This window comes from Pollachius pollachius (assembly GCF_949987615.1).
Source record: "Pollachius pollachius genome assembly, chromosome: 5".
Lineage (NCBI taxonomy): Eukaryota > Metazoa > Chordata > Actinopteri > Gadiformes > Gadidae > Pollachius > Pollachius pollachius.
The window spans coordinates 5497797-5510856 of record NC_136938.1 but is presented as its reverse complement, the minus strand read 5'-3'; the positions used below and the strand labels follow the sequence as shown (position 1 = coordinate 5510856).

General features: G+C 48.9%; 1 protein-coding gene across 2 annotated transcripts in view; it reads left to right on the top strand.

The window, feature by feature from the left end:
* The window catches only part of adcy7 (adenylate cyclase 7), a 59274-nt gene that overhangs the window by 15843 nt on the left and 30371 nt on the right, over positions 1 to 13060 (top strand). For both annotated transcript variants that reach the window (XM_079736517.1, XM_079736516.1), the window contains exons 2-5: positions 4500 to 5276; positions 9602 to 9799; positions 10599 to 10763; positions 11484 to 11633. In XM_079736517.1, coding sequence (XP_079592643.1) covers positions 5112 to 5276; positions 9602 to 9799; positions 10599 to 10763; positions 11484 to 11633 — 678 coding nt within the window. In that variant the 5' untranslated portion in view covers positions 4500 to 5111. The remainder of the gene's footprint in view (positions 1 to 4499; positions 5277 to 9601; positions 9800 to 10598; positions 10764 to 11483; positions 11634 to 13060) is intronic.

The following is a 13060-nucleotide window of genomic DNA, read 5'->3' as shown; positions in this document are numbered from 1 at the left end:
CTGTCAGGTTTCTGATATGTGTCCCCCCCAATGTTAAACTCATTCCTACGCCCCTGCTCAAGACAGTGTTGTTCCCTAGTGTGTGTTAGGGGGTTTTCTCCACGCATGTTGCGTTTCCACTCTGACTTCCTGTGTATTGTCAACACGAGCGGTCTGCGCTTCACCCGGCGTCCAGATAGCATCCTGCTAACGTGGTTAGCCTTCAGCGGCTAATTCAATATCCCTGGAAGCTGCCGAGGGGAGCGAGGCAGACGGCCCGGGCCTAATCCAATCGGCGCGCTGCATTGCTGTACATCCGTCCTTCATCAGCTGGTGACGGGACACACGGCCAAACCTCCGGCAGGTCGTCGGCAGATACTAATTAATTTCCTAATGTGTCATTTGTGTCTCAATTTTTTTTTTTGGTGAATGTAGGGTTAGGGTTAGGGTTAAGGTTAGGTTTAAATATGGCATTAATGTATAGTTTACAATATGGATTTTAAGGTTTACGTTTCATTTTAATTTGGGTTTTTGTTTGCTCCACTTGTAGTGTTTAAATGTCAAACACGTCAGCTGTTCTGACATTGAATATTCCACGCTGCTTGCCTCAAATTGTCTGAGACGTGGGACCTTACGCAAACCTTATGCAAAGATATGATGACACCATCTTCACGCCGCCGCCCGCTGATACAAACAAGGTTTCATGCTTCTAGTGTATACTTTATTGCTTAAGCATTGCCCTCTTTTGATTTACGTGAATATAAACACCTGCATTTCTTGCCCATGGTGGACACAACCTCTACCTGGATTCGAGAGCTGATCCTCGGGCTCCGTGGCCTCTGGGTGGTGTGAGATGACCCTCGACCTTTGACCTCTAACCTTAAATGACATGCAGCAGAGGCTGAGACCTGTGGTTCCGTCCAGAGGTCAGGCATTGTTCTTGTGCCGGGCCAAAGGCATTCAGCGCTCGCACAAAGACTGCCGTAAAAGTAGAAGGATTTACTGTGGGACCCGGCTGGGGACTGTCTGTGAAAGGGGTTTAATGAGGGTGTTGGTTTGGTTATAGTCTGGTCCAAACCCCCAGGTGTGGGCTCTTACCAGCGCATATCCTGTCCCCCGATACACTATCGACAACAGGACAGGCCTGGTGATTCAAGGTGGTGTTCGTTCAACCATATCAGTGAGAGTTTTTTTATTCTTTTATATAGGAACCAGAATGCAAACCAAACCAAACAGAAAAAAAAGTCGGAAATAGTTTTGAAATGGGAGTCAGTGCAACACAACACTGCATTACAAACACATTTTTCTACAAAATGTATAATGAATAAACAAAGAGTGATGATATTTGATTTGAAGGCCAACCAGAAAATATATATATTTAAATAAATAAATTATTCTGGGTCCTTGGCACCACAGATATGTTTATCGACAACAACACCTCCAACCCCTAAGAATCACATCCAGCATTCATCAATCCCAACATGTGATTAGTTAACAATTAGCTAAAGATTTTTTACCATAAATCTAAAAGGATGACAAAGGCCGGGATCCGTCCTCTTTCAGTTCTCCACCCGTCCCCACACCAGCCGCCTGCGACTGGCCAACTGATGTCAACGCAGTCCTGTTCTCGGGTTGGTGACGGCGCTCAGCAGGGCCGCTGCATGCCCTCCATTGAGACAGGCCAGCTGGACAATTGTGTGTGATGCTAGCCATTCATTCATCAGATCTCTGCTGTGAGACCACCGCTCGCTTGAAACAAACCCGCAGACTGGGGGCTCTGTTTGCCATGGCAACTTAAGAAGTGGAGGATAAAAAGAGTTGTCATGCCGGGAACTGTTCTAAAAGACAAGTGTCTGGTAAACAAGTCCTCTGCCCGTCTGGAACGGCACAGAAGCCAGGAAGTCCTGCTATGCCCAGTGCCCGGAATCCTTCTCCTTTGAGAGGGACACGCGGGAGGTTGAGATGGTGTCGTCAGTCTCTGGGTGTCCAGCCCTGAGGCGTTCACCAGATCATGTGGATGATCAGACAGAAAAAACGATTTTAGAAACGTGTGTTTATGTTCTCAAATGAACAGAATGATTTCAAAAGCTTATAATTTTACAACGGGAGGTTGGAAACGCTCAACATTCCTTATAGCTTCATATGAGCTTTATATTTACCATGGCAACCTGAATATCGAAGACACACAAATCAACCATTAATGGCGGAGAGCTACTTGCAGCTGGGGTCCATAACGGGTGTCTGTGTTTAAATCAGGGGCCCTGAGTGGAGGGGAAGACGAGAGGATGCGACCTGCTGTAGCGCTGTGATAAGAACGATTCCCCCGGGGCCCGGCCACGATAACACCGCCCTTGTTTGCTCTCGCAGCCAGATCTCCTCTTGATGATCTGTGCTCCGGACTCCCCGGACCAGTGTAAAACCAAACCAGCAGGGCTCCCAGTGGGCTGAGCTGGACGGCCCCCACGGCCCCTGCAGGGGGCTCCTGTTGTTCCCCGTCCTCCTCTGAAGTGATCGAGTGCTGTTTGCAGCGTGGGGGTGTCTGTAAAGAAGGTGTTGCGGTTGTACGCGGGACACATCGTAGCCTCGCTCGCTCTCGCTTCGTTTTTCGCTCGCTCGCTCGCTCGGGGGAGGGGGGGGGGGGGGGGGGGCGAGGTACAGTGGTTCTCTGAGGGGGGGGGGGGGGGGGTGAGGTACAGTCGTTCTCTGAGGGGGGTGAGGTACAGTCATGGTATGCAGTGTGACGAGGGGGGCTGAGTCAATGATTCCCCCCGGTGTCGGCGGTAAGGGAGAGCAGTTGGGGTCATCGTCTCATATCTGATTGGCTTTGCTATGTTCTGCTGTTATGATTCTGTTTTAGCGTGTGTACTTGGATCATAGTTTTGTGTGTGTCTTTCTGGGGTTTTCTCAGTAGATGTATAAAAATATGATTTCCTGTAGCCTTATCTGTTTTGTTGCATCCATCTCATTATCGCTCTTGCTTTAAGTGATGGGAGAAATATCAGTTCAGGGAGATTACTATCCTTTTCTGTAGAAAGTGATGGCCATATTTCTGAAGGTTTCTGTGAACACGTGTGTGTGTGTGTGTGTGTGTGTACACACGTGTGTGGGATGTGTGTGTGTAAGTGTGTATGTACATTGTCTCAGGGGAAGTACTACCTCTATCAAGTCTTCCTCTGCCCTTATTCCATTGACCTCTTAACCGGAGCGGTGTTATATGGCATCTGCTGCTGTTGCTTTGGGAGGGCCCGCCGACCAAACACTTCCTACACTCTAGGTGAACCATATCAGCGACTGGAGGAAATTAGCTTTCTATTGACCGCAGAGAAAAGTTGCTGTTTTCTCTCAGCCCTGCGTGTCCTCTGGTCTCTACAACGCAGCAGTCGGTTTCAGAATTTAATATCCACGTCTGAACATGGAATCCTACTAGTATTGGCTTCTTCGGTCAGCATTCTGGCCAATAACCGCTGGACTTTTGACTTGCTGTGTAAAAGATGTACAGTATGTAGGAGGGAAAACTACCTGGGCATTCGTTTTTTTCCCTACTGTGCCTCTGTGATGCTCCCCGTCCAAAGACATCAGAGGCTGCGTTGAACAATGAACAGAAATTGGCCGCGCTGCAGCAGTGTTTTCATTGCAGTGGTGCCTTTCTGTTGGGTCATTTTGTACGGGTTAGTTTAATGTGGCTTATAATCGGTTCACAGCACTGCAGGGTTATTGATTTGCAAACCGAAGGTTCAAGGCCATGTTTATGAATAGTCAACAGAAGTATGCCTTGAAAGCAGAAGGCTGAGTCGATTTGTTGGCCTCCAGCAGAGGAACAATAGACTGCCCTACAGACTTTGTGTTTATGTTGTTGATAGAAATGTGAGAAAATCCTGCAACATGAGAAGTCTGTTTTCTTGCTGCTGCCGTCTCGTCTACTGCATGCAAACCAAACAAAAGCATTATGTTTTTATCTAAATGGATTTCACAGTCACAGCTTGTGGGACTCAATGTGTGACCTCGTAGCATCCAGAGACAACAAATCTTCTTTCCCTGACGCTCAGATTCTTGTATTTAATAAAGAAATATAATAAATATATAAAACCGTCCCCGGTCTTTAGTCATCTAAGTAGCACGCAGGTTAATGGGTACATGTTTATTCTTTCTTTTCCTCAGCCCACATAGTGAGACAGTGAGTCGTCGGGAAGGTAATGAATTTCGGACTTGCCTAAGCCAAGTTTGGAATCGCATCCCAAAGCAAAGACGTGACCAATAAGCACACGTGCCCTCCAGTCACCCATGATGACACGGTCACTTCCTCTGACCAGCCGCAGCTGTTGGTCTGGCATGTCATTACTTCCTTGCCAGTACCACCTGATCACATACTTTGAATCACTAGATCGAAAATAAGATGGTGTGTGGGTGTGTGTGTGTGTGTGTGTGTGTGTGTGTGTGTGTGTGGGGCTTACCATTACATCACCGTCGACAACATTGTCTTAACGTCTCCCTCCCTGTCTCCCCCTCTGTCTCTCCCCCAGGTTGGTCTCTCCCTTTTGTCCGTGCTGAAACAGCGGCAGACCCCACAGGGTTATCCACGCCGGGCCTCCTTACCCCCTGAGACTCCCCAGACACCTCCCAAGAGTTCAACCCATCCCCGGACCCGTCCTTCCCCGGACCCTCCTACCCTGCTGTAAGCGGGCCCTCTCCTCCCATTCAGCGCTGTCCGGTCTCAGGGATACAACTCAGGGGAGAAGAAGGAACAGTAGCTGGCCAACAAGGAACCACCGCTGCCTGCCAGCAACAGACAGTGAACAGCAGACAGGAGAGAGGGAGGAAAGCCCCTGGAATCAAACAGAGAAATAGGAGCTGAGCGGTGGGGAGGGGAGCTACAACAGAGCCCTCACCGCAGAGAACAGAATGGCCGGTTTTTCTCAGGAGGCCATGAGCTAGCCGACGACTAACGTCACCACTGGAACCGTGGATCTCTACCTCGAACCGCCCCGCAACAGACCCCCCGTTTGAATCAGCAGATCAGGCAGCGAGGACGGATCTCTGCGTTGGGACCACCTGGTTTTGATTTCCTCCACAGGGTTTTGTTGTACTCTGGGCCAGCCGCGGCCGACTGCTATGTGTGAGACGCAACGGGGGCCATGCCAGCCAAGGGGAAGTACCTGTTGAATGACCTGGAGCTCAAACATGAGACGCTGTACCGCAAGTTCTCCTGCATCAGCCAGTACCAGCCGCTGGTGCTGCTGCTGGGCCTGTCCACGGTGTCCTGTGCCATCCTGCTGGTGCTCTTCTTCTCGCTCCAGCTGGTGAGTCACTCTGCGGTCGGACCCTTAACCCCGCTCCTCATTCAGCGCTCTGGACGCATGGCTTTGGTTTGGGGTTTTGTGTTCGGTCAATACCGTCCTCAAACCAGGGAGGATCATGATTTGGAATTTATTTTATTTAGTGTTATTAACACACGGGATTTTTTCAATTGCAAAATCTGATTTTTGTTGCACAAATAAGTATTGTTTTGTGAAACAGTGTATTTCCCGGTGCTTTAAGTAACGTGTGTGTGTGTGTGTGTGTGTGCGCGTTTGTCTTACCCTCATAACATAATGAACAAACCCTTGAAACAGGGACGATATTGATTCAGTAATGGATTGATGATGAATTAATCGAATCCATCGTCAAGCCATTCTATTCCCAGGGCTGAGCAGGTCGATCAAAACGACTTTCATCCAACTCACTAAATGTCAATCCAATGGCAGGAGGTCACAAAGGGAACAGAATCATATATACGTCTACAATGTTTGCCTTGATCGAAATCAGAGTACGTTCAGAGGCAGGGCCCTCCTGACACTGCTCACCGTGATGGCAGTGTTTGCTCGAGACAAACACATACACACGCTCACACCCAAGGCTCTAAATATAGCACAGGTCATCATTAAATAGGGCCATGAATTGCTGTCTCATCCCAGGTGATGCTGGAGATAACGGAGATTATCGCATCATAAACACAATCACAATCTTTCGTCTTGTTAAGAGGTAAAGAAACTGGGAGAACTCTCCTTTGCGGACTTCCTTAGACGAGGGGATGTTGGCTCCTGAGACAGTTGGACTGTTGTTTTGGTCGTAGTCGGTGGGCTCAGAGCAGTTGGTTGAAGAGCAGATGATGTAGAACCTCTTCAAGATGACGGTAGTCTACAGCAAGAAGTACTTATGGACAGCTTGTGAAGTTCTCCAGTTTGGATGATTGATTATTGTTATTATTAAAGATTGTAAAAAATAGTCATAATATTTTTTTATGGATAGAGATGTGTTTATGCATAGTAATAATTTACCTAGGTCCTCCATAGACACTCATGATTTAGAATATGTTGAGTGATAAATCGACTACGACTCAAAGGGTCCCTGAAGCTGACAGGAATTCAGTGCCTTGCTCAACGACACTTCCCCAGTGCTTGATCCCACTTGCAGTGTGTGTGTGGTGCTTAGGCAGAATAGAGAACCAGGTATATGTTGATGCAGATTCCATTACAGTCCTTTCCTGGAAATCCCACTCTGTTTGTCCCTCCCTTTCTCCGTCTCTTCAGAGATTGTGTGTGTGTGTGTGTGTGTGTGTGGGTGTGTGTGTGTGGGTGTGGGTGTGTGTGGTTTAGACAGGGGGGTTGTACCAGGCCGGGGTGAGCTGGGGGAATTTGTGGCAGTGGTGGTGAGCAGGAATCATCTCATGGAGAGCGCTGTTATCCAATCACGGACACCTGACGGCGGGCACTCCGGAGCGCCACACAGGCTGGGCTTTTGTTCCAAGTGGCCCCTCGAAACCTGGCAGTTTCGGCCTGTGTGAGTCGAGGGAGGGAGGGAGGGAGGGATGTAGGGAGGGAGGCTGGAAGGGCGGCAGGCAGGGAGGAAGGCTGGGAGGGAGGGAGGGAGGGAGGGAGAGATGGATGCTGGGAAGGAGGGAGGGAGAGATGGAGGGAGGGAGGGAAGGAGGGAGGGAGGGAGGGAGGGAAGGAGGGAGGGAGGGAGAGATGGATGCTGGGAGGGAGGGAGGGAGAGATGGAGAGAGAGAGAGAGGGAGGGAGGAAAGGAAGGAGGGAGGGAGGGAGAGAGGGAGGGAGGGAAGGAGGGAGAGAGGGAGGGAGGGAGGGAGGGAGAGAGGGAGGGAGTGAGAGAGAGAGAGGGAGGGAGGGAGAGAGGGAGAGAGAGAGAGGGAAGGAGGGAGTGAGAGGGAGGGAGGGGGAGAGGGAGAGGGAGAGAGAGAGAGGGAGAGAGAGAGGGAGGGAGGGAGGGAAGGAGTGAGGGAGGGAGGGAGGGAGAGAGGGAGGGAGGGCGTTGAAATGTGGAGGTGGGCTGGAGTGGACTGGAAGTTCAGAGTTCTACAGAGGAGACTCGGAAGTGCTTGCATCAAAGGACAACCTTTTGATAAATGAAGAGGGTATTCTACGTATAAGGCATCTCAACAGGAGGAGTGTATCGCCATTTCTAGCGAGTAGTAGCTTAGCTCCTGCCTGTAGTTTGGATGCCCTGACAGACCCTGAATGTGTCTTTAGTTTCCGGTTTTCAGATGTTGACCTCATCTGAGTTTGCATTAAGATAAGGGGCCTAGTGTTCACCAAATAGATTAAACAAAATTCAAAATGCTATGAAAAAGAAAGTCAAGACTACTTTACAACTGAAACAGGGTTTATCCCTTTAGGTTCATAAACGACTTTATCCATAATGTTGATTATGCTTCTCAGTCACAGGTTGTTATTAACAATGTAAATTGTCAAATATTCATACAATGTTATCATTATTTATAGTAGTACTGGTAGTGGTGGTAACAGTTTATATCGACGATCGAAATACATACACATAAAATGATGCAACATCCATTTTTCATTTTAATGTGCACAGAATTTGCAAGGACATCCTTTCAACATCCTAATGCACCATCAGTAATGGATTCATGTACAATGTACATGAATCCGTTACTAATGATGCATTAGGATGATGAAAGGATGTCGGTGTACATTGTACATGCAGACTCATGGCTGACAGAAATGACATCATGTTCTGCAGAAGAGGACATCGTGCAGAACAGTGCAGGGTACATAGTGAACAGAGATCCACATGGCCCTCTCTCCAACAGCATATGCATTCAGTCCAGCGGATACATAATGCACAGTGGTCTGATGAAGTATTTATTGAGTTAACCCATTCAGACCGGATCACGCATCTGTGCGTGCTTACCTTTAAGACCTAATTGCGCATCAATGCGTGTTTACCATTAATGTCCTCGTAAAGATGCAGAGGAACACTGTATCTAATGCATTGTGGTCTGTATGGCGGGCAATGCTGAGTGGCCTTTCTAAAATGGCCTTTTTGCTTGTTTGACACTGCACAATGCACCATTATAAATACAGAATGTTGTATATTTTTCTCTGTGGCAAAAAAGTAATCCAAATCAACGAAACAAGACAAAAGTATCACGGAACGATGCAGGAAAAATACTGCCGCTGGTCTCTGGTGCTTATGTTTCCATGGCAACCGGACAGACGAGATGGCCTTCCAGAACCCACTCTCAGTGAAACGCTTCCTGCACCCGTTCACACTGCCACCTCTAACAATCCTCCTCTCCTTTGTCCTCGATTTCATTTCCTCCAGCAAACAAAGGTTTGGCTGGCTCCCCGACACCCCTGTTCTGACTTTATTCCAATCTCTGTCCTCAACCATTTACGTTCTTGGCTCTTCTTATTGTCAAGCAACTCTTAATTTATATCGCATACAGTCTCTCGCTGACTCTCCCATAACTAGGAATCTGCCTGCAAAGTATTGTTCTCGCACACACACACACACACACACACACACACACACACACACACACACACACACACACACACACACACACACACAGACAAACACCCAATCCTTCCGGCGTGGGCCTCCCTGTACAGTAAGGGAACCAGGACGACTGTGCAGGGAGCCAGCAGTTCATGACGTAAATGCAGATGTGTTGGAAGCCCCCCTGATCCACCCTAAGCCCCCCGGTCCTCTAGCTCTCCCCTCCCCGGCAGGCAACACACATGCAGCGAGTCGCTCAGACAAAACGTCCCACCGGCGTCCACACCGCAGAGAACGGCCTCACTGAACCATGTTACCGCGACTGGTTGCTTCAGTGTTCAGCCAGCGTGCAGATAGGAGGGGATTCAGTGTTTGCAATCAAGCTACAGTTGGTCGTCTGAAATAAAAGCAATAGGATTAATCCTATGGGCCGGTGTTCACTGTGGTGTCATTGGAGGACCCACACAGGTGGAGCTCATAGCACTAATTAGGGGTCTGCTGCTTGTATGTACCAAGGCAGAGTAACGAGGGATGAGCCTGCTAGCAGCGTCTGTAGGGTTCGGATATCAGGTCGTTGGGTTTACGTTGTGCAGGGTCACGCATGAGAAACACTGGGTTGGTTTCAAACACACGTCTCCCTAGAATGAGAAATCCTTTCACGATAAATTACTAAACAATGATCGGAAAAAGATGACTACCAATAACATTCCAATGCTGCTATGAATCCAAAATGGGGGCACTCGTTGCGATTGGACGTTTCGTGGTGAAAGCCCCATTGTCAATGTGTGTGTGTGTGTGTGTGTGTTTCTCTTACCCCCTGCAGAGTGCCAACAAGCACAGCGCCTTCGTGGCGGTGGTGAGCCTGAGCCTGGCGGTGTTTGTGGCCGTGTTCTTCCTGGTGTGCACGGACACCCTGACCCAGCGATGGAGGCGGCTGCTGGGCCTGGCGGTCTGGGCCACCCACCTGGTCATGGCCTACACCTTCATCTTCTGCGGGCCGCTCATCCTGCCCTGGGACCAGGTGAGTCAGTAGGTCTCTGAGTGGTTGGCCCTCTAGAGTCAGTAGGTCTCTGAGTGGTGAGCCCTCTAGAGTCAGTAGGTCTCTGAGTGGTTAGCCCTCTAGGGTCAGTAGGTCTCTGAGTGGTGAGCCCTCTAGAGTCAGTAGGTCTCTGAGTGGTGAGCCCTCTAGAGTCAGTAGGTCTCTGAGTGGTGAGCCCTCTAGAGTCAGTAGGTCTCTGAGTGGTGAGCCCTCTAGGGTCAGTAGGTCTCTGAGTGGTGAGCCCTCTAGAGTCAGTAGGTCTCTGAGTGGTGAGCCCTCTAGAGTCAGTAGGTCTCTGAGTGGTGAGCCCTCTAGAGTCAGTAGGTCTCTGAGTGGTGAGCCCTCTAGAGTCAGTAGGTCTCTGAGTGGTGAGCCCTCTAGAGTCAGTAGGTCTCTGAGTGGTGAGCCCTCTAGGGTCAGTAGGTCTCTGAGTGGTGAGCCCTCTAGAGTCAGTAGGTCTCTGAGTGGTGGGCCCTCTAGAGTCAGTAGGTCTCTGAGTGGTGAGCCCTCTAGAGCCAGTAGGTCTCATGTAAACTTACAACATTTACTGAGACAATGAGTTTCATTTGTCCATGATCGAGTGGATACGCACGCGGACATGCACTCACACACACACCCACACAGACAGACGCACGCGCATGCACGGACGCACAGGAACCACACTGGAGTGTCTTTTGTGTAACGTCTCTTGCAAGGCCAATCGCAATTCAGAGAAATAACCTGAACGGGAGGAGGAGAGAACGAGTTGCATTCAGTCATGTTCCCTCTGCTCGTGGTGTAGGTGCCGTACTTCCTCTTCATCATCTTCACAGTCTACACCATGCTGCCCTTCCAGCTGTGGGACGCCGTGGTGCTCAGCGTGCTCACGTCACTCTCACACATCCTGGTCCTCACGCTCAACTTCACTGTCTTCTGCAAGACTGATGACCTGTACCTGGCCCGACAGGTGGGTCATAACCTAGACCGTACCTGGCCCGACAGGTGGGTCATAAACTAGACCGTACCATGAACGACAGGTGGGTCATAACCTAGACCGTACCTGGCCCGACAGGTGAGTCATAACGTAGACCATACCTGGCCCGACAGGTGAGTCATAACCTAGACCATACCTGGCCCGACAGGTGGGTCATAAACTAGACCATACCATGAACGACAGGTGGGTCATAACCTAGACCGTACCTGGCCTGACAGGTGAGTCATAACCTAGACCGTACCATGAACGACAGGTGGGTCATAACCTAGACCGTACCTGGAACGACAGGTGGGTCATAAACTAGACCCTACCTGGAATGACAGGTGAGTCTGGACGAGGTTCATAACAAGATTCAGAGTTTTATTTGTCACATGCTTACAAGTATACAATGAAATGAAAAGGTGAAAGTGCCACAGTGCAAAATAAGATGAAAAGATACAGTGTAATTTAATAGCACTGGCATGCTATTGCAGCGTTTAAACAGTGTCATGAATGACATGACATCACATAACATGAACATGACACATCACAACCCTACTGGACTCAAAATGGTGGTAGATTCAAAGCATCCGTTTTTTAGTAACATCTAGACATTAAGATGTTGCCCTGGAAGATGGTGTCTTCCCCTGTACAACATCACTTACCCTGTGTGCGCGTGTGTGTGTGCGTCTGTGCGTCTGTGTGCTTCTACAGCTGTTATCCAACGCGGTGGTGTTTCTGTGCGGCAACGTGGTGGGGGCGTTCCACAAGGTGCTAATGGAGAAGACCCTGCGGCAGACCTTCCAGGACACTCTGCGCTGTCTCAGGATGCGCATGAAGCTAGAGATCGAGAAGAGGCAGCAGGTCAGTGAGGCTCCACAAGAACACGTGTGGCCCGCCCCTGGATGATGTGGCATATAGAGCTCTGTTCACCGGGTGATCTACTGCTCATATAGCGCCACAGAAGAGATGCACTGTACCATATATCTGAGGACAGATGCGTGACTCAACATAGAACAAAACACCTGCGTGATGACCTAGTTCAAGGCTCACACGGAGCATTGGGTGAATCAAGCTAGCATTATACTGGCACGGTATTCAGGTTTGTTTGCCTTTTTTGGTTCATATAATCTCTTACCGCACATCTGAGGACGGTCCTTCCCTGGGCTGAGACATTCACTCCTGTTTCTTTAATAACCAAACCAGAGACAGAATCACAATATGTTGTTTATTCCGTTACTATCCGCCACCGGGAAAACAAATTGTTTCCTTCTGATCACTTACAGGGACGTATTTTATTTACAGCTCTTCAGTTTAATATGTTATAACACCCCCTTCCCCCTTATTCTTGAAATAAGATTTTGGATTCTGGATAACATTCTGGATACACGTAGGGATGTGTATTTTGTAAAAATAGACGTCCTATTTTTCAACGTACGCACGCAAGGCTCTAGCCAACGCACTGACATGTCTTGGCCTGGTTTAGCCGACCCAGGAAGCTCTCGGTCTGCGTGTGGCCCAGAGCAGAGCACTGTTGGTCCCCCTCCTTGTGAGCAGTGGAGGTTCCCCCTGGTCTTCACACGAGCCAGCGAAGCCATTCCTAGTTCGAAATGAACTGCCAAAATGATCATTAGGCCATGAAACGCCTCAAGCCTGTTCAAATCCCCCCGAATGGACGTCTAGTGAATTAAACACGGTTGGAAGTAAACAGCAGAAATGCAGGAGTCATTTTGTATTTATTCACAGAATACATTGTTATGTAATCCTTGTGGTGACTGTTACTGATATGCACAAAATCTTTGTCTTTGTTAGTTGACGCATGGTGTCAACAAAAAAGCTGCAAAACGTAACAAGGCATCATGATTCATGATTTATTCATGGGCCGCCACTGTTTGGACCATCACGCTACTTAAACAAAGAGGCAGTTGACAGGAAATCCAGTTTTTATAAATGATCATGGTTCCAGCTGCTGGCTGGTTTCTGCAGTGAGCCAAACACACTGATATGATGATGTGTTCGCGATACTGCTGGTGTTTCGAATCCATAACGGCGACCACAATGAAATGTCTGATAACAGTTTTCTGTTCTCCAACGCGATAAGATGATTATTCTGTATAAGGGTCACTTAGTAAAGGTGAATCACTGATTATCAACAACGGCACTTCCAACAGCCAATGCCTTGGGCCTACTTGCTGGTCGTTTTCGGCTAGGCGTTTGGTCGGTGAGAAGTCCTGAGGGACCTCTTGTAACCTGCCATTGGCAGTCATCCAGAGAAGTCGATTTGTCTTTGG